The 24479-nt window shown below is 43.3% G+C and overlaps 2 protein-coding genes across 7 annotated transcripts in view; both read left to right on the top strand.

Annotated features, from left to right (window-relative positions):
* Window positions 1–1365: 1365 nt before the first annotated feature.
* On the top strand, window positions 1366–9347 carry FRRS1L (ferric chelate reductase 1 like). Its single transcript, XM_066992623.1, has 5 exons — window positions 1366–1648; window positions 3227–3311; window positions 3795–3933; window positions 7759–8005; window positions 8468–9347. The coding sequence occupies exons 1-5, from the start codon at window positions 1447–1449 to the stop codon at window positions 8638–8640; spliced, it is 846 nt and encodes a 281-aa protein (XP_066848724.1). The 5' UTR covers window positions 1366–1446; the 3' UTR covers window positions 8641–9347.
* Window positions 9348–21535: 12188 nt separating this feature from the next.
* The window catches only part of TMEM245 (transmembrane protein 245), a 90457-nt gene continuing 87513 nt past the window's right edge, over window positions 21536–24479 (top strand). For 3 of the 6 annotated variants that reach the window (XM_066992620.1, XM_066992619.1, XM_066992617.1), the window contains exon 1: window positions 21540–22172. In XM_066992620.1, coding sequence (XP_066848721.1) covers window positions 21615–22172 — 558 coding nt within the window. In that variant the 5' untranslated portion in view covers window positions 21540–21614. Of the gene's footprint in view, window positions 22173–24479 lie in introns of all 6 variants that reach the window. The other 3 variants (XM_066992622.1, XM_066992621.1, XM_048046073.2) reach the window with 3 other exon arrangements.

Below are 24479 nucleotides of genomic sequence, written 5' to 3'. Positions count from 1 at the left end.
GCCTGATTTATACGTTTTTTTTTTATTGCTGTTTGTTTGCTTGTTTTCCATTGGCCTAGTAAAGTTTTCCAAGCTCTGCGAGGGGGGAATAAGCGACTCATTATTTTGTACTTGAGCTTGGTGTTGATCGCCCATGGCTTTTTACAGAGGCTACTATGGAACACAATGAATTTGCACGTGGTCAAAATTGCTTTTGCACTTTATTTTTTGCTCCCGTGTGGCCGTTCCTCTGTTTGGGGTGAGAAATCACATGCTGCCCCACCGGACGATGGAGCATGCAGACGGGAATTAATGTCCCCTGCTAGATGCACCTGGGCATACTCCAGGACTACAAGCGACTGCTCAGCCAGAAGGAACGAGCTCACCCCTAATGCAGCCTAGATCTGGGGAAGTCTCAGCGTCCCGTCAAAAAGTAACTTAGTGCAGTCATCGGTATTAAAAAATGAAAGATGCAAATTGAGGGATCTTTTAATTTTCTGAACGCTGCTGACCGCGGCTTGTTCTTCAGTATCCCCCCCACACCCGACGTTTTTCAGAGTCTCCGTTCAGCCTCTCTGAAGGGGAATCTCAATCATGCATAACAAGTTAATAAAGCGATTACAGTCCTCACCAGAAGACGGCAACCCAGCCCCTGGAGAAGAGCACGGGGCTGGACAGCCGTCGTTTCGCCACGAACCCACAGGTAGCACAGCAGGAGCACGAGCAGACCCTGGACTTCCAGCCACGAGCCCGGGGCTGGCTGTAGGAGCCCGGCAAGGCGCCGGAGGCCCAGGCAGGGTTTCGCTCCTTCTGCCCATTCACCACACTCATGCCATCGCGTTACGCAGCGTACGGGACCAAGCACGGACGCGCGGTTGGACGGGAGCATCTGGTTTTACCTGGGATGGATGTTAAGACGTGGTGCTCTGCGATCCCGTCTTAGAAATCATGGAAAAAAAGGACATAAGCAAACAGAAGAGAACAAAACACAACACCACACAACACCACAACACACACCACATCCCAAACACACCACAACACGCCACTCAATAAAACACCACACAGCACCACACACCACACCACGCCACTCTCAACAAAACACAACTCCACCCCACCCCACACGCCACCACCCCGCACAACACCACACCACAACACCACCCCACACAATACCACACCACACCACTCCACACACCACCACAAGCCCTACCCCACACCACCCCACGACACCAAGCCCACCCCACAGCTCCCGGCCGCCCCCTCCCCTCCCGCCGCGCAGCCTGGGGGCGGTTTTGGGACCTCCCCGTCCCCTTCCCCATCGCCCCGCCAGCCCCGGGGCGGGTCCCGGGTCCCCGCTGCCCTCTCCCCGCCGCCGGTACCGCCGGTGGCGGCGGCGCAGGAGCCCGGGGCGGCCGCCCATCACGGCGCGCTCGGGCGCCGCCGCCTCCCCGCCCCGCCGCCGCCGCCGCCATGGCGGTGCGGAGCCGCGGCGCCCGGCGGCTGCTGCTGCTGCTGCTCCTGGCCGGCTCCGCCGCCAGCCCGGCGGACGAGGGCGGCGGAGGGCGGCGGGAGGCGGGCGGCGGGGAGCAGGGCGACGAGGCGGCGCCCCACGACTCCTCGTACGGCACCTTCGCCAGCGAGTTCTACGACCTGCGCTACCTCTCCGAGGAGGGTGCGCTGCGGGGACGGGGCGGCACGGGGCGGCACGGCACGGCACGGCACGGGACCGGACGGGACGGGACGGGACGGGGCGGGAGGGAGCCGGGGGGAGCGGGGCTGGCGGCTGCGGCGTTGTTCAGCACGAAGGCCAGCGCCCGCCGCCATCTTCTGCCCGCCGCGGCCTGCGGGGCTCGGCGGGGCCGGGAGCGCGGTGCCTGGGGGGACCCCACGGGACAGGGTCCCCACAGCACGGGGACCCCACAGCAGCGGGGTCCCCACGGCACAGGGACCCCCGTAGTGCCCGGGAGCTGCCGTCGGTCATGAAGGAGCCGGCGGGGTTTCAGCGGGTCGCCAGAATGCCGTGTGATGAAGCGTGTGGGCAGAAACACAGCCCCGTCTCGCCCTTCTGTTTGTATTTCTTAATTATTAAGCTGCTCTTGGTTGTTGCAGGGACAAGTTTTGTGTGTGGCTAGGCCGTGTTGAAAAGCAGTTGGATAGGTGTATTAGTGAGGAGGTGGGGTGTACTGCTGGCAGTCTTGTGGTGATGCTCCTCTAACTGCTGTGAAATTTTACCAACTTTATACGTTTAAGCCAGGTGTCTGGCTTACCTAGGCCCCTGGTATGGTTGTCTTACCTAGAACCCAGGTATGGCTAACGGAGGTTGTAATTTGTTGTCTACAGCGTGTTTTCTGTCAGGGTTCTCAGAGTTGAGTGCCCAAAGTCGTGTGGCGTACACAGTCCTGTTTGTCTGCGGATACTGCGGCCATGCAACCGTGCAACTTCCAGGGGACTTTATAGTTTCTCAACTAGCCATTTGTTTTGCAGTTGGCTAAGTAAAATAATATAAAAATACCAAGGGTTATGGATCAAAACCTAACCTCTACAAGCCAAGAGAGGAGAGGTCTGTTTGCCGATGTGTCACTGTCTCTTTAGTGTATTATTGTAGAGCAGATAAGTGATTGCCCAGAGTCATAAATCCTTCATTGTCTGGCTTTTCTGTGTCTTAGTTCACAGGTGATTGCAGGTCATCACTGCAGGCAGTTCCCAGTTTTGATACTCTTACCTTCTAATTCAATGCATGTTTTATTTACTTTTGAAAGGAGAATGTATTGTAAGGCCCTTTCAGCATCCATTCCTACAGCTCTGAGTCTGGTGCCCTGAATTTACACTTAGTACCGTCATTTGTGGCTAAGGAGTCAGATATAGTTCTCTTACAGATTTCCCAAGGGGTCTAGGAGTGCACAAAGAGGTAGCTCACTGGAGATCCCTACTCATGAGTTGACTGCCTCACTCTGTGTTCATGCTGCCATAACGAAACATTGTCTGTGAAAGACTTCTCACCCTCACTGCAGCAAAGCCATGCTCCAGCGTCCTTCTTCATTGCAAACCTGAGAAAATTTTGTTTTCGTTTCTCTCCATTACATTGGTACCAGGACCCTCTGATTGAGGGATTGTACATGTGACAAAGTAGTCCCTCATCAGTACAGCTCGGTTATTAGTGAAGTAAATGCTATCGGAACCCTTTCTCTTCAGTGTTACTGCTTTTTACTCCTTGTATTTTATTTGGTAATGGTTTGTTCTCATTATACAGGTTACCCTTTCCCTACTGCACCTCCCGTGGATCCATTTGCAAAAATCAGAGTGGATGACTGTGGAAAAACTAAGGGATGCTTCAGGTCAGTCTGAGATAAAAATGCAGGTACCTTTATGTTTGCAAATGCTGACTGATCGCATTTGAGAGTTTGGCCAATTTTCTATATTCATTTAAAAAAAAAAGGCTATTATTTCAGAACATACTTCGTAATTATGGACTATATTATTTGAGGAAACAATTATTTAAGTACATACGTCATAGCTACAGACTAGATTGTTTCATGTTTCTTACATTTTCATGAGGCATTTACAAAAGAAGGCCTCAGAAGGACTACAGGGTGATATGTGTAGTTAATTGCTTGCCATAATGATTAAATGTTGTATGTTCTTACTGTAAAAAAGTAATACTTGTGAGCAATTAATGGTACTGCTTCAGTATAGCATAATAAATGTTTTACTGCCATTATACCAAAATACATTCTTTTAGATTTTCTTGCATAAACATAATCAAGCTCCATAGCAGGAAATTAAAAAGAAAAGTTAGATGTATTTCCAATTCCCTTTAGGTATGGTAAACCTGGATGTAATGCAGAGACCTGTGACTATTTCCTGAGTTACCGTAGGATAGGAGCTGATGTTGAATTTGAGTTGAGCGCTGATACCGATGGCTGGGTGGCAGTGGGATTTTCTTCAGACAAGAAAATGGTAAGACTCTTCATGTTGACAATGTACACACTTTCACATGCTATTCTATAAATGGTTTGTATTTTATCTGTCAGAGACAGAGCATATACGGAAAAACTGACTTGCTGACAACAAAGCACCATTCAGTAGCCATCTGGGAGCAGGAGCCAGGTCTGCTGTCTCCCAAAAAACTGCCTCATCTTTACTGACATGTCCTTTCCCTTCTTAACTAAATATTACAAGAGCATTTTAGGTTAGCTCTGACTGTCTGAATGTTAGTAGCTTTTTGTCTTTTTATTAGAAAAGCCCTCAGACATAAGCCAACTCATGTGGGAGTGTCCTGTTGCATTTCATTTCAGTGTTACTTGGACAAAAGGTGCATCCAAAACCAAATAGCAGATAGTTTTATTCTTCAGTAAATCTTTCACTTTCAGAGGTACAAATATGGTTTTCACTGCTAGACTTTGGATTTTGTTCTTCTTTTCTTCTTTCGTGCCTGTGTGTTCTAGGAAAGCCACAAAGGTGTGAAAAAATGGCTGCTACTCATGTAAATATGCATGCTCTAGAAAGCAATCTTGTTAAAATTCCTTCTTCTGTCTCTCCTGGATTTTACTGGGCGTGGTTTTATGCTTATTCCTGTACTTACTTTTTCATTCAAAAGCCTTACTTTTCATTGTGTTTCATTGAGCAAAACAGGAGCATATATATATGAGTATATATATATATATAAAATGTATGGATTTTAAAAATAACTGAGCAATAGACGTCATAGATCACAGAATGGTTTGGGTTGGAAGGGATGTTTAGGGTCATCTGGTTCCAACCCCCCTGCCATGGGCAGGGACACCTCCCACCAGCCCAGGTTGCCCAAAGCCCCATCCAGCCTGGCCTTGAGCACCTCCAGGGGTGGGGCATCCACAGCTTCTCTGGGCAGCCTGTGCCAGTGCCTCAACAGCATCATATGTTTGACTATGATCTTTATAAAATGTTAAGGATTAAAGTGCAGTTCATAACGTGGGTGTTTATGTACAGAAACGCTCTTGAGCATATCAGAAAATATTGAGCTTGTGTACTAAAGCACAAGTCAGAAGAGAGGACTGTTTTTTGTATAGTTGGAAGCAGTAGTCTGAAAAAGGACGGTTTAGAAATCCTGGGCTAGGAGCCACAAAAAGCAACGGGAAGACTCGCACTGACTTAAAAACCTTTTGTGAGACTCCAAATGAGAAACAGAGTATGTGAGGGTAGGTGCTTTTCACTCATTAATAACTATGCCTTACTATGACACTGCAAATAAGCACAGTAAGGATAGCAGTCTTTCGTGTCATAAAGAGCAGTTCATGTTGTAAGAAACAGTTCATGCTTAATGTTGTGAGGAACAATTTTACAGCTAAATTTTGGGAGGAGTTTAGTTGCCTAGAAGTGCAAGTATTCATCAGGATTTTCAGGGCAGCTCAGCAGCTTTAAACTTTTGGCCTCAAGTTGTAAGAGATCATTTACCAATTTGTAACTCTGATGTACCTGCAGTAGATCTGCCTCAGGACCACGTTAAAGCAAAGACACTAAATTTCAGTGGTTAGACAGACTTTAAAGAGATGATCAGTTAAGGGTACAATTATCAACTTATTAGCATGACCTTACCAAACTTTCTATCACACCTCTCACCCATCCTGTGTAGTGCAGTGTCACATCCCCTCCCCGTGCTTCCTTTCAAGCCCATCCATCCACTCCAGCTGCCTGTCCCTTCACTCCCAGTTCCACTCAGGCTGTGTGCCCGGTCCATCCAGTGCAGCCCTGGCTCTATCCCCTCCCCATCCCTGCTGTGTCCTCTCTGTTCCTCCCTCCCCATTTTGTTCAGGAGTGCAGATACGCTGCCTGACCGGTCTGTGCCCTGAAAGGCACACCAGCCAGCAAGACAGCCCAGTCAGAAATGTGAGTTTCTGCTGGGCAGGCAGCACAAAGTGTGATTCGCAGCCATGAGGCATGTGTGCCGTAGCCTTGCCTGAGAAGGCAGAGTGCTTGCACTTGGTGTCTGGAAGGTCTGCGTGTGCCAGTAGTCCATGGGACCCACCGGCTGTGCCTTGGAAAGCACGTGTTAAGTTTCAGCCCAGGCAGACACAGCAGCATATTAGGTGTCAGCTTCCAGTAAGAAGAATAAAGAAAGTTGAAAAGGTAAAACATTTTGCTTCCTGATTTGATGCATATAAGAATTACCAGCCAGCTAGACTAAAACAGCTAGCGTTTGTCTTCCGCTTTTGTTCTGCTGCTGACTTCATCTTTTTCATAACTTCCAGGATGTTTTGGTGTCCTGGGATACACAGACTTTACTGGGAAAATGACTCTCCATCGAAACAGCTCGGCTGTGAGAAGCAGGTTGTACCTTGGAGGTCCTAATCCAAATGCTGTGGCCTGGATAGCTAGAGAAGCTCAGGAAAAAAAAGTGTATTGGATTCTCACTAGATTTTTTAAAAGTCCTATGGCCTATTTCTTTGTCTCAAATAATATTACACTTTTCCACTTGTAGACTTCCGTGCCTGCTGAGGTTCAAAATGATTTTTTTTCTTGTGAAAAGCTGTGAAAAGTACTTGTACTTAAAAAAGAGGCATTGGTGCTCAGAGCTACAAAACGTAAACGTGGAAAATAAGTTACGGAAAGCAGTGGCAGGCTCAAGACAGAAGCTGTAAAGGTAGCCCGCAGCAGTATTGAGGTGCAAAAAGTGTTCAAGCATGTGTTTTACCTAGTCGTCCCCTTTTCCCTTCACTTTTGGCACGTCTTCTACAGATTTACATAGGAATAGTTGCACTGCACCTTTTCCACTCCTTCCCCTATAACAAAGAACTGAGAGATGGTGCTAGCAAGCATTGCTTGTGTCATCGGCGTGTCCTATCAGAGAGATTTGCGTTGTAGAAGTAGGACCTCCATTTAACACGGTACGGATCCCTGCAGCAGTGGCATTCGGTTCAATGCCACGCATCAAACTTGCACAGTGTTTGGATGGACCTTGACACTAGGGCCTCTACAAGATTGTTCTCCTAAAATTAATAGTAAGTCTTAAGCAGTACAGTGCCCCATTATGACAGTTACCTTGCATAACTGTTCCAACAACTGTTTAATCTTTCTGTGAATGACCGATACAAACAATTCTCTCGCACTTCTTTCTGTCCTGTCTTTGGTTGGTGGCTGTTTATGTTATGGGGAGAAGCACATGTCAACTACCCTTTTCTTGTATTCTGTGGTATTCTCTATTCTGTCGCTGTTTGCTGAACATTTTGTGTTTTCTCTTAAGATAGCTGAGAAGTGATATTCTTGTAAGTGAACATGACAAGAGATTAGAAAAGACAGACTGTACTTGATGCTATTATTTGCCGAGACTTTGTAGGTTCATCTCCTCTATCTTATTAAGTTAGATTGCTTTTCTGTCCATGATGTTGACGCAGTGGATTTTGCACACATTAAGGATTCAAGGATGCCAGTTTTCCTGAAGCAGGATCCCAGAACTTGACATGTTACAGAAGAAAACAGCCTTCTACTGATCAGTTAATTGTGTGATGTCAGAGCAATACCATGTCTACAAGTATATTATGTATATTAGGTTGTTATGGATCTTAGAAAGATCCAGAAGAAAATGCGGAGGCAGAAAGGGTAGGTATATATTACTATTTACTCTGTGCTGTTCAGTCCAGATGAAGAAACATTGCTGGGAAAAGACTATTTGTGTATACATAACTAAGAAAAAGTGAACGACAGCCCCGTGACTTTGTTTTTAATAGTTAAAATTACATAAATAAATGAGGAAATGTTCTGTGACGCTCTTTGTTTTCCTTCTACCTAAATGTTTTTACCATGTAGGGAGGAGATGATGTCATGGCTTGTGTTCATGATGATAACGGAAGAGTCCGAATACAGCACTTCTATAACGTTGGTCAGTGGGCTAAGGAAATCCAGAGAAATCCTGCCAGAGATGAAGAAGGGGTTTTTGAAAACAATCGTGTAACTTGTCGATTCAAGCGTCCCGTGTATGTTCCCCGAGAGGAAACGATCGTAGACCTGCACTTGAGTTGGTACTATCTGTTTGCGTGGGGTCCAGCAATTCAGGGTAAGTCAATATTAGTGCTACTGACAACTGAGGTACCAAAATATGATAATGCCTTTCATTATTTTTACTAGACCCCCTCCTTTCTTAATGAACTAAAATTATGGCAGCATCAGACTTAAGAGCAGATAAACGGGAAGATGAGCAAGCAGGCAGAGTCCTACATGTCATGTTTTCTTGGCTATGTAGCTATTATCCCCGCTTCCCAAAGCTAAATTTAAGTAAGGATAACTCACAGCTGGAAGTTCTGAATTCCTCTGAAGGATGTTTATTGTTTTCTTTCAGTTACATTTGTTTTATTCAGATGTTTAATTTCAGAAATCAGAGAAATAACTACTCACTGACATTGTAAAATTGCATGCTCCTATAGGTTTGAAAATTACTTGGCTTTCTGCCTATTTCTTTGATAAAGTTATAGAAGAAAATGCACCTGACATTATTTCTTTCTGCCCTTACCTATTGAAGGTTCTATAACTCGTCATGATATAGACTCACCACCTGTATCAGAGCGTGTGGTCAGTATTTACAAGTATGAAGATATTTTCATGCCATCAGCTGCCTATCAGACCTTCTCTTCTCCATTCTGCTTGCTCCTCATTGTTGCACTGACCTTCTATTTATTGATGGGAACCCCATGACCTCTGGAAAGTAGCAAGAATTTGTCAGTGGAAGTTTCTCAGGATGGACGGATACACGGATGGACGATGCGTTTTTCTATTGGGATTTATATCACACCACCATCATAATCTCGCTGCTTTTGAACATAGTTAGCTCTTCAGAAGAATGAAGTAACCATTTCTGAGCGGCAGAGTGGTGACAAATCATTTAAGAATAATCAGTGAACAAGTAGGAAGAATATTTTCAGTGTTGTGACTACTCGCTTAAAGAAGAGAAGACTTTTGTAAAATCAATGTGTGTGTGCACGCGTGTGTGTATGTGTGTTCAGGAGAGGTGTCTGTATGTGTGTTTAGGAGAGCCTAGTGATGGACATCTTACCAAATAACAAAATTGCCTTCCATATTGCTCCCAGAAAGCAAATTTGGGAAAACATTATAATGCTGTTTGGTAATTCTGGTGCAGACAGAACAACTCCCAGGTGCAGTTTCTGAACTTAAGATCAGAATACTGACACTGCAGTTTAAAACCTAACCTTCAGTAATCCCATTTTTTAATTATTATTTTTTTTTAAATATTTATCAAGGTTTTCTTGCTCTGGTACTTTCCAAGACTAAACTTGCATAATCAAGCATGAACAGGAATTTTCTTCAATAGAGAAGAAATGATGAATGTCTTTATAACAACAGTGTTTCAACAACCTTCCTGAAAATAAAGGCTACTTCTTTTATGAGTGAGATATGAAGTTATTTAAATAAGGGGAAGGGAGAATGCAGTTATTTAAATTCTCCATCCATAGGAAAAGCAAGTTTAAAACACAGAGAAGTTCCCAACAAGCCATAGGACACCCTCCCAATGATGAACTCCTTTTTTCTCTTTTTATGACAAAGCAGTGTTATTGCTGACATGTAAATAATGTTTTTAAGTAGTTGTGCAGTAGTACCGAGAAATCTGTTTTTCTGTGTCGTATGCCTGCATATCCTGTTCATGTTAAAGATGAATATGGGCAGCTGATGTGTGCTTACAAAGAAATGGAAGTATAATTGAGATTATTTGTAAGGAGAGATGGGAATTAATAAAAAATCGGTATCTTTAATTTCATCAAATCATTGCTAAACTGAAGTTACTGTAGAAAAAGATGGTCTAAAGAGGAAATACACTAGAAATTTTATCAATAAATACTGTAAAGATGAACACTAAATATTATCAAACTGGAAAGTGTCAGAATGTATTTTATGAGCCATATAATATTCTGAAAAAATGTGAGTTTGTGTGGAGATTTTCTGTACTTCATGTAACAGGGAGCGTATGACACATCCATGTAGCAGTTGAATATGCTTGGATAAGGTTGTTTGCTTACTTCCCAACTTGCATCATTGCACCAAAATTCTCTAATGTCGTGCGCTTGAGGACTGTGTAATGTAGGATCTGTTAAAATACACAGTGGACCTCCTTTGTATTTTCATTGCTGCACAGCGTGTAAAAAAAGTAACTAGCTTTGCTGGGTTTGCATCATTATTCACAGACTGAGGCTAATAGACTTAATTTTTTTAGGCTCTGCATTCTTGAAACCTATGCTTTAAGTATTTAAAAATAGGTTTGAAGAGGAATTTGTCTCCATCACAAACCCCTTATCCCCATTTTAAAAGAAAGATTACTTTGTAATATATAATATTTGCATTGATGTCTCTAAGGATTTGTTTGCTTAGAATTGCTGGACTAGAGTTCAGGAGGGGAGAGAGGAATTCAGAGGGAAATGAACTTTAAAAGTGTATACAGTAGCCTTACTTGGTATAAATTACCTCTTGCAAGCTGAATAACCAGCTCATTATCTGATGAAATATGTAGTGGAGACCACCTGATAAGGAAGGTCAAACTTTGGACCATCATGGCTGTAAAATTTAGGCTTCGGAATGGCTGAAGCAGAGAGCTGAAGTGATGGTTAATGAGTTTTATATTAAGCAACCAGCTGAAGTGAAGAAATCTTTTGGGCAAATTCCTTCTCCTTTATGCTAAAGTGTAGGCAGTTGCAGGAGCTGAGATACCACAGCTCCTTCTCAGAGATTGCAGCTATTTAAAGTAGCTTCAGGGTTGCTTTAGTTTATGGCCTTGTAATTTACTGGTTTAGTTTCAGGCGTTTCCCTGATTACCCACTAAAAGACTAATCTAATAATTGAAAGGTACTGAAGTACGATAGCAGCCCATTTGGGCTCCTCTTTACTTCTTTAATACAGTGCTGGATTCAAGGTAGCCTGGCTAGAGCCGGGCTCAGAGGTATGTTAAAGATGACAGTAATAATACCAAGGTAAATGTACAACACACACGGAGCTGCTTTCCACTGCGAGGCAGCCCACTGGGAGTCAGAGCTGCTTAAAGGTTGGAAGTTCAGGCTCTAAAGCAACAGCGAATTCAGAGCTGAAGCACAGCCACTTAACAGAGATATGCCCAGTGCAAAGTAGAAACTGCTTCAGGCCCCAGCTGTACCATGTGCTAAATTAGGGGAGAAATACAGTTTCTTTCTTTTCTTTCCTTTTTTTTTTTTTTTTTTTTTTAAGGTTACTTTTAAGTGTGCTCTCTGGTGGTTTTGTTGTACTTTTCTCTTTTTGAAGTATAAGCAGAAATGTGCACTTCTAAAAAATCTTTGACCCAAACTTCAAAGGACCTAATTAGCACTAATTAAGTGTCTCTAATCAAATGGGAGGAAATAAAAGTCCACAACAAGCAGCAAAGCAATCTGTTATTTGGCATTTAAGTTGATGATTGAGTTTAGCTTTGTTATTACTCTCCAGTAAACTGTTCTAAAATTTTATGTACTACTTCATACACATGAGAAAAGCTACAATTCTTTCTCTAAATGCTTTGCAGAAAGCTTAAGGAGAGTTGAAAGCTAAAAATAACTAACAAATTAGAAGCAGGAGGTGGGGTAAGGTTTTTTTTTTTCAGTAAAGAAAGTTTGTTGTATTGTTGTACTTTGTCTGAGAGTCACTCTTCAGAGTGAAAAAAGCAGGAACACAAATCTTCTAGATTTAAGTCTACAAAGAATGTACAAGTGTTTAGAAATTAGTATTTGGGAGTAAGTATGAGGACAAAAAGGTAATAAGAGAAATGAAAAGGCTTTAATTCAATGGTACTTAACTTTGTATGGTATCCGCTGTCTTAACATTTGAGTGGGCATATTAACTTGTCATGGGAAGTGTTTTGTTTTGCATGTTTTCTTTCTTAAGACTGAAAAGCAGGATTGATCACTGCTGTACAAAATCACTAAAAAGTAGCTTTCTTCAAAGTAATTTTAAAGTGAATATGGCATTTCAATTCATTTTTTGGACTTTTCTATTTAATGCGTACCAATATAAAACAAAGGAAAACATCTCCCTCAGAAGAAAGCTCCTTCTCCAAATTGCACCACTTTTAGATTCCTTATGGTGCCTACTAGCAAGCAGCTAGCAGTAACACACTTGGAAAACGCTTTAATTCTGAGAGGGAGAGCATCTTGCTGCAGGGTGACCTAATATAGAAACATAAGGTTTAGAAAAGTAATGTTTAGAGTATGGTGGCCTTTGGAAATTTGATTTTGAATGTTAATTAGAAGGATAATTAATTAGACTAATAGCACTGGGAAAGACCATGAAGAACTAATTAGCACTCTTGAGTACATTATTCTTTCCACGCGCAACAAAATTCAGTTGTGACCATTGTTTGTTACACTAAACGAGATCCTACCTTCTGCTCACTCTGTCCACCTTGCCTATAATGTATATATGCTTATAAGCTATTTGAAAAAGAAATGAGATTCTTTGTGACAGTGCCTCTCACAAAGAGACTTTGCTTTTTGACTGTAGTGTCTGATAGGTACTCCACTACAAATAGTAAGTAAGGCATGGAGTTAGTGAAGAGTAGGATAGGGAAGAGTAAAATAAGCAGAGAGGAAAGACCTTTATAAAGTTTGTTTTTGTTTTTCTTCAGTGGATTCAAATAACTATTTTTAAGTATAGTTGAGATACTTCTAGATGCTGATTTTGCTTTTTTCTTCCTAAGAAAGCCTAGCTGATTTTAAAATGTCATTCGATACAGGGTGAAGCTTTCATGCAAAATTCTATAATTATAAGGGAATTAGTCTGTTTTTGAAAGAGAATATATTCATTAGAAAATTTGAAATCCCTCTGAGGCCTTCATGTCCTTATTGATTGTTTTTGCAATTGTTGGATAGCAAGAAAATAAGCATTTATAGCTTCCTTAATCTGATGGAACCTCCCCAGGCTGGGCTAAATGTTGCCAAAACTTGCGTTTGGCACTGACTTTGCAGTGTTTAATATAAGAATTAGAGAATAACTGGAGTGTTGTGTGCATCAGCAAACTGCCCAGGTAGTAGCTCTGAAGCTTATTTGGGGCTCCATATCCTGGGGCTGAACACAGAAGAGCTTTTCACCTGTCTTCATGTACTCAATGACTGCTGTGAAATGGAAGTAGCAACTGCACAGCCCATCCTACACCAAATTGCTTAAATATGTGTACCTTCTTTTGCCAAATTGTGGACGGTATTCCTACTGTGAGTGTCAATGCCCAGTCTTCCTCTGAAAAGAACTCTTCTCCTTGTCACTAGCCTATGTTCTGTGCTCCTTCCCACAGCTGCTGTGTGCTCTTTAGCATGTGGATCCTGAGAAGTCTTAGCCCAGCTGTGAAGAGGAGTTAGTGGATAAGGAAGATGGAAATACAGCTGTCTTCATGGTTATCCAGGTCACAGTTAGCAATTTGTGTTGTGGACATTATTCCACTTACCTGTAAGTAAATACTGCTGTAAGCTGTAGGGGGAGGAAAGAGGCAGGGCTCCTCACAAATCTTTTAAATTATCCTTACTTTCCTCTCCCTCCAATGCATCAGGCATTTAAAAACACAATTAAAAAGAACTAAATTATTCTCCTTTTATGGGACAGACCCTCTAGTCTCTAATTTCTAAATCTTTTTTTTTTGTGGTGGTGGGGGTGCTGGAGGCTTGCACTGTGCTGCACTCTAGAGGCAGAACTGGAGCTCGTACACAAACCTGGTAGCTTTTACTAGCATTTAAATTACATTTTGTGACCCTTTGGTTTACCACACTGATGTGTAGCAGGTGTTATTTTATTTATTTTTTTTAACTTCTCCAAATAGTTTTCCCAGAGAAAAGCATTCAGTAATAGCTTTAGGAGAAGGGAACATATTTCACGGACAGAATTACTAAAGGTCTAATATCACTCTTTTCTACAGATGCCTATTCTAAAAGTGCTAATATTTTATACGAAGTATAACTGGTCCAGAGCCTTAAATTTATGGTAGAAGTAGAAACATTTAAATATTACAGTTGTTTTGGTGCTTCACGGAATTGTGTATGTGCTGCATACCCTGCATCAACTGGTATCCTCCATCTCAGCCCTGATACTGCTGTGTGAAGAACAGGTGGAGCAGTCTGCTTGGATGCTGTATGATGAGGCAGAGGCGACCTCCAATACTTCAGACTAGAAGAGTGGAGAGTTTGTTAGTAAGGCTGAAGGAGAAGAAGGATGGGTTGAAGGTTATGTCAAACCTCCTGTTCGTGCATGACTTTGGCTCTGCCACATGTAAATCACATGAAAATACTACTTGATATGAAAAGAAGGCGCAGAATCTGACTTTAACAAGAATTTAACTTTTATACAGGTCCTAGCTATGTAAGGGATGAGGTGGGCAGAAGGTCAGATTTATGCCTTGAGATATGTACTCCCAGGGAACTTCAAGACTTGAGCTAGCGGCTTGATATTGCCCTTAAAGTTAGAAAAACACATCAGGGTCATCTGCACAGTAGTGACAATTGGCTGCTGCATACTTACCTGCTCACTAGCCATTTTGCAAACTGCTCGGCTGTGGCAGTTCAAATCTCAGAAGATGGGGGCTCTAAGTCTTAACAGCCTTCTTTGTCCATTGTCTCTTTTCCCTAATTAAAATTTCATTATCAGGATTTCTGTGTGTGGTAGTGCCTAATGCAGTCCTTCCACAGCCTGCCCAGCACAGATAGGGATCTAACTGGAAGCCTGTTGATGGCTTTAAAGAAAATCTTAATTTCCTGAGTACAAAAATTAATCAAAAGAAAAACATTTATATGTATTTACCATATGCCAACTTTTCATTACTTCTTTTCCTTTCTAGCTATTTCTGTGCAATTTATGTGTCTGTCTGATTTTTTGCAGATACAGAATAAGATCTAGGTAAACCTCCCTTTTCTTCACCTCTTACTAGTATGAAATAATCATTTGGGTAACTTTTTTTTCAATTTTACATTGAGTTTGGTAAATTACAGAGTACAAACATACATAGTTTTAACTTTTCTCTAATTTGGGCTCAGGCAAAATCAGTGTGATTTTGAAATGTTAAGGAGGACTTGTGCAGCTTGTGGAGTCAATAGGTGTGAAAAAACAGACTGAACAGATATTACTTTTTTTGAAAATCTGTGATTGCATTGGCAATAGCAAAGAATATGCTGTAAGGAAAAGGGCAGATTTTTATTTTTTCTTGGATTGCCAAGTAATTTGAGTTGTGCTCATTCCGAACTTGCTTCCATGTCCCTTACAGAAGTAGGGATGTTCCCTCACCGATGTGAGGTTGAAGCATATGTAGAGCTTCACCACCCGTGTTTGTAGAAAGGTTGCTGCTTAGGATAGGCTAGTTTTGATCTGCACTTACAGTTTATTTAGGAATGTCCTTACAAGGTAAAATTTTCTATGGCACTTCTAAGAACCATTCTGTAAAGGTATTTTAAAGAAATTGGATTTTTAAAGAACTGGATTTTTCAAAAGTACCCAACAGCTGCAGATCTTTTATGGCTTCAATGCTTACTCATGGTAGTGAACATTTCATGGCGACTAGTGATTGCAGCACGTTACCGAATTTATGATAGAATGGCTCGGGTTGGAAAGGGCCTTAAAGATCATCTAGTTCCAACCCCCCCACGGGCAGGGACACCTCCCACTACATCAGAGAGACTAGAACTTAGTCTCACAGCTCTCTCTTAAGCTTCACACCATTCGGTTCAATTTCATGAGATGGTAGTAGTAGAGGACTAAATAAAGGAAAAATTCACCTAGATTCTGTGCAAAGGAATAAAAACATTCTTGCTTATTTTTCCACAACAGTGATCTGCAAAGTTTATATTAATGAAAAATATTCTCCCCAGAATTAATATTTAGGCAGAGTAAATTCGTTAAATGTATTAGTGTGTATGTGTGCAAATCTGAAAAGTATAGAAGGCAGTTTAAAAACTAAAGGATAGGCTGTACTTCAAAGATCAAAAAAAAAGACAGTCTTACATGTTCCCTTACTCCTAGGTGATATTTTCTTCTGTATCATTGTACAAAAATATATGCAAACCTGACATGTTGCCTGCTAGGGTATTATATTTGCAGTTTTTATATACTAACTTTTTGTTGACTTCTTCAGTACAAAAATCAGCCTCATGTTATTTTCTTATTTTTTCTAAACAAGATGAAAAATAAAAGTTCAAGAGGTAAAGGAAATATTGTCATATAGAGTATTAGGATAATTGGAGAGAAGACAGATGTCATGTTTAAAATCTAGGAGGAGAAGGGCTTATTGTTTAAACACAAAATATTATATCTGCTTCAGAGATATTCGGACAGCAATGATTTGTTTTTCAGTTTTTCATAGCTGGTGATATGAAACCAGTGATAAAAATCAAATTGAAAAAACTACCACAATAATTTTCTCTTAAGCTGGAAGTATCACTCAAATCTTGACACAAAAAGTCTAAGATGAAATTCCAAACCTGTTAACTTCATTGGAAAAATGGGACCGTGATATTTCTGCATGATGCCCCCACCCTTCATTTGGGGAGATAAACTTGTTAACATATTTGAAGCATGGTGAGTTCTGTTTAGGTTAAGACAGATGCCTGGCATGTCTTGGTATTTCTGATTAATATATCCCAAGGTCTGGTTTGCCTTAACCTCTTTGCAAGTAAGCAGACTGTCATAGCTGAATTAACTCTTGCCACTTGGTGTTGTGTTACGTAAATTGAAGCTGAAATGTCAGCTGTACCTTTTGATTTTGTTCAGTGTTCTCAAGAGTAAATTTCAATCTAATACACAGATAAAACATACAAATAAGCACTTTGCAAGTATAGTGTTAAGTGGTATTCTGCCTTTTCTTTTTCTTTTTTTGTAAGCTCAGTTCTGTATGCCAATACCCAGCATCCATTTGAAGACAATGAGCTTTTGGTTGGGTGGGAGTGCAGAGCTGAGGCTTTGTAGTCCAGAAGTAATCATCAAACTTATTTATATTCATGCAGTAGTCTTTCTGAAAAAATAACGCTGGATGAATACATAATGAAATTATGGTGACCTATGGGACTATTTTACAATCAATGCATGCCCTAAAATACTGCTTTGTAACATCTGTTTTATACTAAATGTTGGTGTTAAAGTGAGCCTTCTTAGCTATTTGACAGTGACATACAACAATATTTATAAATCTGTTATAATAAATGCTTTTTTAGTCTAAGAAAATGTGTGGTATGGCATTTATAAAAGGGAGGAAAAAAAAAAGTTCTCTGTGAGGCTAAGGTCTCTGCTGCTGCCCTGTGTTGTGTTAATAATTCCTTCCTGTGCCATGGGCTTGAATTTATTATCCAGAGTAATTCCATGCAAGTCACTGAGACTGGTCACAATAGCAACTTAACAGACATGGGAGACTACTCTTTTTTTTTTCTTTCCACCATCAGAATTGCTGTGAAGCTGTAAGTAAAAGCAATCGTCTGTATTTTAACTACCGAATGCAGGGGTTCCCGTGGTGACCTCTATGTTGTGTGTTTGTAACCTGTGAGATGCAGCTATAATCAATATAACTATTTCAAATTGGGGTGTCCTGCTGTCATCACTGCCCCATTGCATGGCCGAACAGAGCAGCTCCTGAAGCGGTGAGAACAGGCTTTTGCAAAAAAAGACGATGAAATTAAGTCGGAGATTGGAAATGGAGAGGGGAGGAGGTCTCATAACAGTCAGCAAGCAACAGCAGCTCTAGAAGTTACTCAAGAAGGGAAGCTTCAGTTTCCAAGATCTCTCAAGCTTGGGTATGTATTTTAGCTCTTTGCTGACAGACTGAGAAGCGTTGGCTCGAGGCACCAAGAAATATATTGCTTTTACGCTGTGTACCCTGTTGCGTATGCAGTATCGCTACCCTGAAGCTGCAGGCTGCAATGCAAGAAAGGGTGGGTCTTGTGAGCGTCTCCTACTTGTGCACAATCCAAGTAGTCACGATCAACAGAGAGTCTTAGATTTTACTCCATGTTGCACCATATAATGTTTGATGATTGGTACGGTATTTTGTCACAAACCGGACAAGGCCAAGATACCCTTCTGTCACGCAGGTCTGTGTAGCTCCAGCTCTTGTTCCAAGCACACAGCTGCCATGTGGGCTAACCCTGCGAGATAGTGCTCTAGATTTTGTCCATCCCAGGGTCTTAGTGGTTTTGTGTGCTGGCCCACTGAATGGACATCTTTTTGTTGGTGCTATTGACTGCTGTGCATTACCACCGTGCATTTGATTCCCCTCATTAACTTAACAAGACTGTTCCTGAATAGTTCTAGTGCTACGCACTGATAACGCCATTTACTTTAACAGAGCCCTTGAACAAAGTTGTTTCTACAATGCAGTCAGTCACTGCTGTAGTCACTGGGTACTTCAGAGCTGCTGCTCCTAAGGGCTGGCTTTCACTCTCTTTTCACCACTATTTTGTAAATAATATTTAATTTGGAGTCATCTCATTTTAATTGTCAATCTGGTGAATCTACATAAAAGATTAACTTTTTCCTTTAGGCTAAAATACAAAGGTATGCACTGGTCACCTAAAAATACAAAGTTTACATCTGAATTATGAACTTAAAGGGTTACATATATTTTATTCCTTTGGTCCTCTTACTGCATCTTTATTCCTCTTACTGAATCTGTAGTGGTTTAAATATTTTTCTCATTCATCTGAAGAGATTACTTTTCTATTAAACTGCAGTGAATTAATAAAATGAGATTAACCCCAGCTGAGTGATCACAAATATTGAGCTATACAGAGCTTAAAAAAAAAAAAGACTTCTCGCGACTTATTTTCAAAGTGTACAGGCTAGTGCTGACACCTGGTGGCTTTGTTACTGAGCTATTGCATAGTTTCCTGTGGTTATTACAGGTATAAGTCATTATTAACTTGCTGTTGTCTGTCTGCTGTGCTTCCTGGCCACCTCAGCATCCCATGTTTTGGTAGCACTTTTAAGGCAGTCTGGATCTTGCAGCTGTGCTGACTGCACGTGCAGTGAATAAGAACTGTGTGTGCCTGGAATTGTTTGAGAGAAGACTCAAATAGCTTCAATTCAGCGCACACACAATCATGGGTGCTAATGCAGCAGCAGATGGAAGTTAGAAGCTTACCTATTCGTTAGGTAATATTTCATTTTATATTACTCTTTACATAACAGAGCATCAAGGACCATCGATACTTACCACATAGGTACTTTAGGCACATACATTTTTTATCTGTATTGCCACAGAAGCATTCCTTTTCCATTATCTTCACCATTGAAGAATTACAAATATCAAAAAAATACATCCAAAGGTAGCACTGGAAAATTTCTGCTAGTATAGGTCCCTGAGATGCACTGTATACCTATGGCCATACAAATGCTGAAACCACAAATTGTCGGTGCAATTTATACCTAATTTGCCATTGAATCTAAAATCACATTGTACTTCAATATTATACAAGACCAGCTGCGAAGGCTGCAGTCACTGTTTGAAATCTGTTGTGGAATTAAGTTTTCAGACCTTGAGATGTGTTTTGTGAAGATCCTCCCTGAGCTGTCACCTCAGAGATTGCTTTCTGATATTCATCTCCCTGTTCTTAAGTGTTCGTGTTGCAATACGTGAGATATCCATGAGATACCAATCTTTATTTCATTGATTTTTTTTTTTGTGTGTTCTAAATTTCTGGTGTATTTCATTGTCTGTAATGAATAGTGAAATACAGTTGGATAGGAAAGGCTTCCTATAATACGGACCAAATCCTCAGCTTGTGTAAATCAGTATTTATAGCTTCACTCAAGTCAAAGAGGTGACATTAATTTCTGTTTGTGAAGAACATGACTGCCTGTGTCTGTTAAGAAAAATCAAAGGAGTAACGATGTGCCTATGAAGATTTGATTTGCCAGCATCTGTGTATCTAATGGAAAGATTTGTATTCTCAACTCTCCCCCTCTGTAAATCTCAGTTGACACTTGCTAATTGAACTTTAATGCAATAGATGTATTATAATGAGCCATTAGAGTCTCTTTTTGGCATGCTTCCTCCTATCTGCAGGAACCGAAGAGAAAAGACTGGGGTAGTGATGTGTGCTTGTTACCTATTTCAGCGCCCTGCCAGAAGGTAGTTGTATTTGATCAAAGAGCAGTGAGTGACAGGATCATTTTAAGGTGCAGTAAAAGCTTCTCTCTCCTATGGACAGCTGCTTGTAATGCATCATCCTCATCGAGATCAAACAAGGTACCTGTAGGTCTCTAAATGCCTCCCTTTGCATGAAATTAAAGTCCTTTGAACTGGCACAGGGTTTGTTTGGCAAAGGAAAACGGAGCTGCATGAGCCGAGAGGGACCTCTACAAGCAGGAATGGGTGTGTAACTGGCAGCAAAGCCTTTGCAGCATGGAAGAGTAAGGACTGCGAGCCAAAAGCTCTCAGAAACTGGCTAGGTTCTGCCTCACCTATGGCTGCAGGACACAACGCAGTTACAGCAAGTGTGGGAAAAACCTGTGTCTTTCCTTCCCGGGCGGATGGGACAGATAGGTCTCAGCACTCGTCTGCAGTCTTCACTGCTCTGCCTTTAAAAACTGCACTACAGTTTCCTACTTTATAAGTTGAAAACAATTGTGCTCAGAGTAATTTCAGCCTGTGGATATCTACAGCGTACAAGAAACTCTGAAGTCCTGGTGGACACAGATCTACCGTGATGTTACATAATGTTAAAATTGTATGTAAACCTTAATTTTTTAAATCAAATTCCAACCTCTGTGCGCTTTTTGTATGTTCAGAGGCATGCACCTCTGCAATATGTTGTAGAGATGGATGTTACGCTGCCTTTCCCATTCAGAAGAAAGGGAAAAATCACTATGGAGGCTTTATGGTGGCATTGCCGATAGCTTTAGTACCTGGCGAAGGTTGCTTGGGGGTGTGAAAGGAAAACTGTTGGAACAGCACAATGCCAGCACTGAGCTGCTTCAAATGTTGTGGATCTCAGCCCTCACCAAACTTATTCACAGCAAATATTTATAGAGGTTTTTATATTGCCTGTAAAACACAAGCTGTCACCCTCACAGATGGACACGTGTCAGCTGTATGCCAGATGTAGGAAATCTGCTCCTCCTTAGATTACTTGCAAAAAAACTTTGATGCAATGTAACATCACGGATGTCAGGTCTAAAGCTCCAGACAGAGCTACTTTTCCTTCAGTCGGCCTAATTCCCAGCAGCAGCGCCGCTGCTCTCTCAGTAAACAACTCGATGCCAGGGCAGGTTCCGACAGGCCACAGCTCTCCGGCTGGTCCAACCCGTCCTGCTCTCCACCTTGGCGGTGACACCGCAGATTTCCAAACGTTTTCAGCTCCCGAAGTAGCGTCGGGAGGGCGTTTAGCGGAGCCGGGAGAGGGCTGTGGGATGGGGTGAGGACGGGAAAAGACCTCGGAGCGCTGAGGTGCCGGGCTGGTCCCGACCCGTGGCACCATAACCACGGGGCTGGCGTGCCCGGGCCGCGTCCAGCGCCAACAAAAAGGGAAATTGGGGACGGAGCGGCCTCCTCCTGAGGAAAAAACTACATTTCCCGGCACCCTCCCTCCCCGCAGGGCGGCACTCCGGCCCCGGCCGCCTCCCCGCGCCCTCGCCCGAGCCTCCGGCGGCGGCGTCGCCCCCTGGCAGCCGCGGCCGCGCCCGGGGGGCTGCGGGGCGCCATGGCCGACCGCGGGGAGCCGCCGGGGGGCTGCGGGGCTGGGGGCTCGCCGGCGGCCGTGCCGCGGCTGCCGCTGGGCACCCCGTCGGGGGGCTCGGGGGTGTCGCTGCCGCGGCTGGAGAAGCCGATCAAGCAGGCCTTCTACAACACCGGGGCGCTGCTGTTCGCCGGGCTGTGCTGCGGCGCCGCCGTGCTGGTGTACTTCATCCTGGAGGCCTTCCTGCGGCCGCTGCTCTGGGCCGTGCTCTGCGGCACCTTCCTGCACCCCTTCAAGAGCTCGCTGACGGCGCTGGGCCGCCGCTGGCTCGGCCGCCTGCAGCGCTCCGGCACGCCGGTGCTGCTGGCCGCCCTGCTGCTGCCCGCCTGCTTCGCCAACTACGGCGTGGAGGCGCTGGGCCAGCAGGTGCTGCGGCGCCGGCGGCTGCTGCTGCTGCTGGGCGCCGGGGGGCCGCTGCTCTACGGGCTCTACTGCCTCGGCAGCTCGCTGGGCGTGCAGCTGCTGCTGGCCCAGGCCGCCCGCCTCATCTGCCAGGGGCTGGACTACTTCAGCAGCCAGTGGGTGAGGAGGGCTCGGGGAGCTGGGGGTGGGTTTTGGGGGGCTTTTGGGGGGGGGTGTTGGGGGTCCGGGGCGCGGCCCGGCGCCATCTCACTTGTTGCGCCCCGGCGGGCGGGCTGGCACCGCCGCCCTGTGGACGCGGGCGTGGGGCGTCGTGACGAGCCCGTTGGCTGCGGGTTGGGCTTGTTTCGTGGTTTTTTTGTGCGTGTGTGGAGTTGTGACGAGCCCCTTGGCTGCATGTTGGGTTTGTTCTGTGTGTGTTTGGCACCCAGGGAGGAGGGAGCCGTCCCCCGAGCCCCGGCGGGTGGCTCCGGGGAGGAGGGGGTTGTGTAAGGCGAGCCTCGATTTTCCCTGCCAAAGCCGCATGCAGAAGTGTTTAAAAAAGCCCCCGACTGAGGTACAGCCCGGCCGCAGAAGCAGGTGTCCACCGCCTGTATGTCGTGCCCTTACCGTAGCCATGCTGCGGTTGTGAGGTGCCCCTAAATTGGGGTAAGCCAGGTGAGGTTTTGGGCAAGCAGCCGGTGTGAGGCGGCTGTGAGGGGCTGGGGAAGGGCATCTGGAGGCTTGTCTACCTCTTCACCAATTTACTTATTTCCTTCAAGTACCAAGCAGTGCAGACTCAGTTGGAGCGCCAAGTAAAGCTGTGCGTCTAACTTATAAGTGTTGTGTGTGGTGATAAGGGGGATTGGGAGAGATTGCTTTGTCTTAAGTTTTCCTCAGTACGTAGACTAAAACTCTGGCGGAACTCATCCTCACTTTGTTAGTTAGAAATGTTGAATTGAAAATACAAAAAAAAAAACCCAAAACCTACATATCTGAATTAAGTGGCTATGTGAAAGCAGAGTAGATCAATAAAGTTGTACTTTTTTTGTACCAATGTGCTGTTGACATGCTCAGCTTCCTTGGTGTCAAAGGCTTTTTTAAGCAGGCTTTTAAAGCTAGACTGTTCTACTTTAAAAAGCAAACAACACCCCAAAAAAGTCATAACAGCAACAGAAACCTTGAGTGGAAAGTGACACACATTTATCTCCACTTACACGTGGAGGTAAAACTAAAGAACTGGTTAAAACTGATTTACGTATGTGGGCAAGAGGGAGAAACTGCCAGGAAAATCAAAGAGCAAACTTATCGGGCTTCTGGTTTTGAATTTGTGTGTGTTTGAATCCTAGTTTTATTCCTTTGGTGTGGCTAATGTATGCTGAAATCTCAAGCACAACTTTGGAGGTGTATACCAGAAAAAAAAAAAAGTAGTTGTACTCTGAAGTGTTGTCATGTGCTGGGAGATGTCAGGGGAGATGTGTTTTTTGGTCTGTTTTGTCCTCAGGTGTATAATTAAGACTGAGTAGACAAGACAGGCAGTCTCTCCCATTCTCATTTTGTTAAGAGACAAAGATACGAGCTTCTTCCCCTTTACCTTCAGTTAAGTGGTGGGAGAACATGAGCATGGCTTGTTAATACTGACTGGAAGGTTTGATTAGTTGCCATGCAGTTTACTTGATGAGTTTAAGACTTTCCTTTGGATTGGCATACGTGTTTAACAGAGCCAGTATTACTAGACTATGTGACTTGGCTAAGTCCAGTCCTTTATTTAAACTCAGTTAATTAAGCTATACTTACAGCTGGTAAATGGAAAACTATCAAAGGAAGTTGCACGGATTTAGCCTCATGACTCTGGTTGTAGTGCTGATGGCTGTGTCAGTCTGCACACAGTCTGACGGCTCGGTGCTCAGTACAGGTTTGTTAAGCAGCATCTGATACTTCAGCTTCATATTGGTGTTTCTGGTGTGACACCTGTGTTCATTGAAGTGCTGTAAGATTTTAACAGGGGAAAAAAAGTTCCTAGAACTCTTCAGATGTAAGTTACATGTGAAAATTTGAGTTTAGATCAAAATAACTAACCATGGGCTTCCGTAGGCAAACCAGTAACCAGCCAAGCGAGCTGCCAAAATCTCTTTCTGGGACACTATATGAGAAAGAAACTAAGGTCTTCACTTTGTAAATAACCTTAGCTCAGCCTGGCATCATCTGTACGTTTTACAGTGTTTTCGATTCCAGTTTCATGAATTTTGCTATTACTTGATTTGTATTATCTCAGAACTGCAGCAGGATAACTTAATTTTATCCGTGCTGCTGAGGAGCCTTGAGCTGGGTCGGTTTGTAGCATCTGCTTTAACTGCAGTTAAGCATTGAAAACCTGTTTAATTTCCGTGTTACTTTGCAGGACCAAGTTTGCATGTCTACCTTCTGCTTGTTAGCCACACAGGAATTTTGCATATTGCATGTCAGTTTGCTCCATTGTTCTGTTCTTTC

This window comes from Anser cygnoides, chromosome 2 (genome assembly GCF_040182565.1).
Source record: "Anser cygnoides isolate HZ-2024a breed goose chromosome 2, Taihu_goose_T2T_genome, whole genome shotgun sequence".
In the NCBI taxonomy this organism is placed as follows: domain Eukaryota; kingdom Metazoa; phylum Chordata; class Aves; order Anseriformes; family Anatidae; genus Anser; species Anser cygnoides.
The sequence above is the reverse complement of the archived record's forward strand: the minus strand, read 5'-3'. Positions and strand labels throughout refer to the sequence as shown.

What these genes read in the sequence shown, in the direction of transcription:
- FRRS1L (XM_066992623.1), top strand. Translation starts at nt 1,447, where the DNA reads ATGGCGGTGCGGAGCCGCGGCGCCCGGCGGCTGCTGCTGCTGCTGCTC. An exon ending in AAAACTAAGGGATGCTTCAG is followed by an intron (nt 3,312 to 3,794) that starts GTCAGTCTGAGA and finishes AATTCCCTTTAG; the next exon opens with GTATGGTAAACCTGGATGTA. An exon ending in GTGGGGTCCAGCAATTCAGG is followed by an intron (nt 8,006 to 8,467) that starts GTAAGTCAATAT and finishes TACCTATTGAAG; the next exon opens with GTTCTATAACTCGTCATGAT.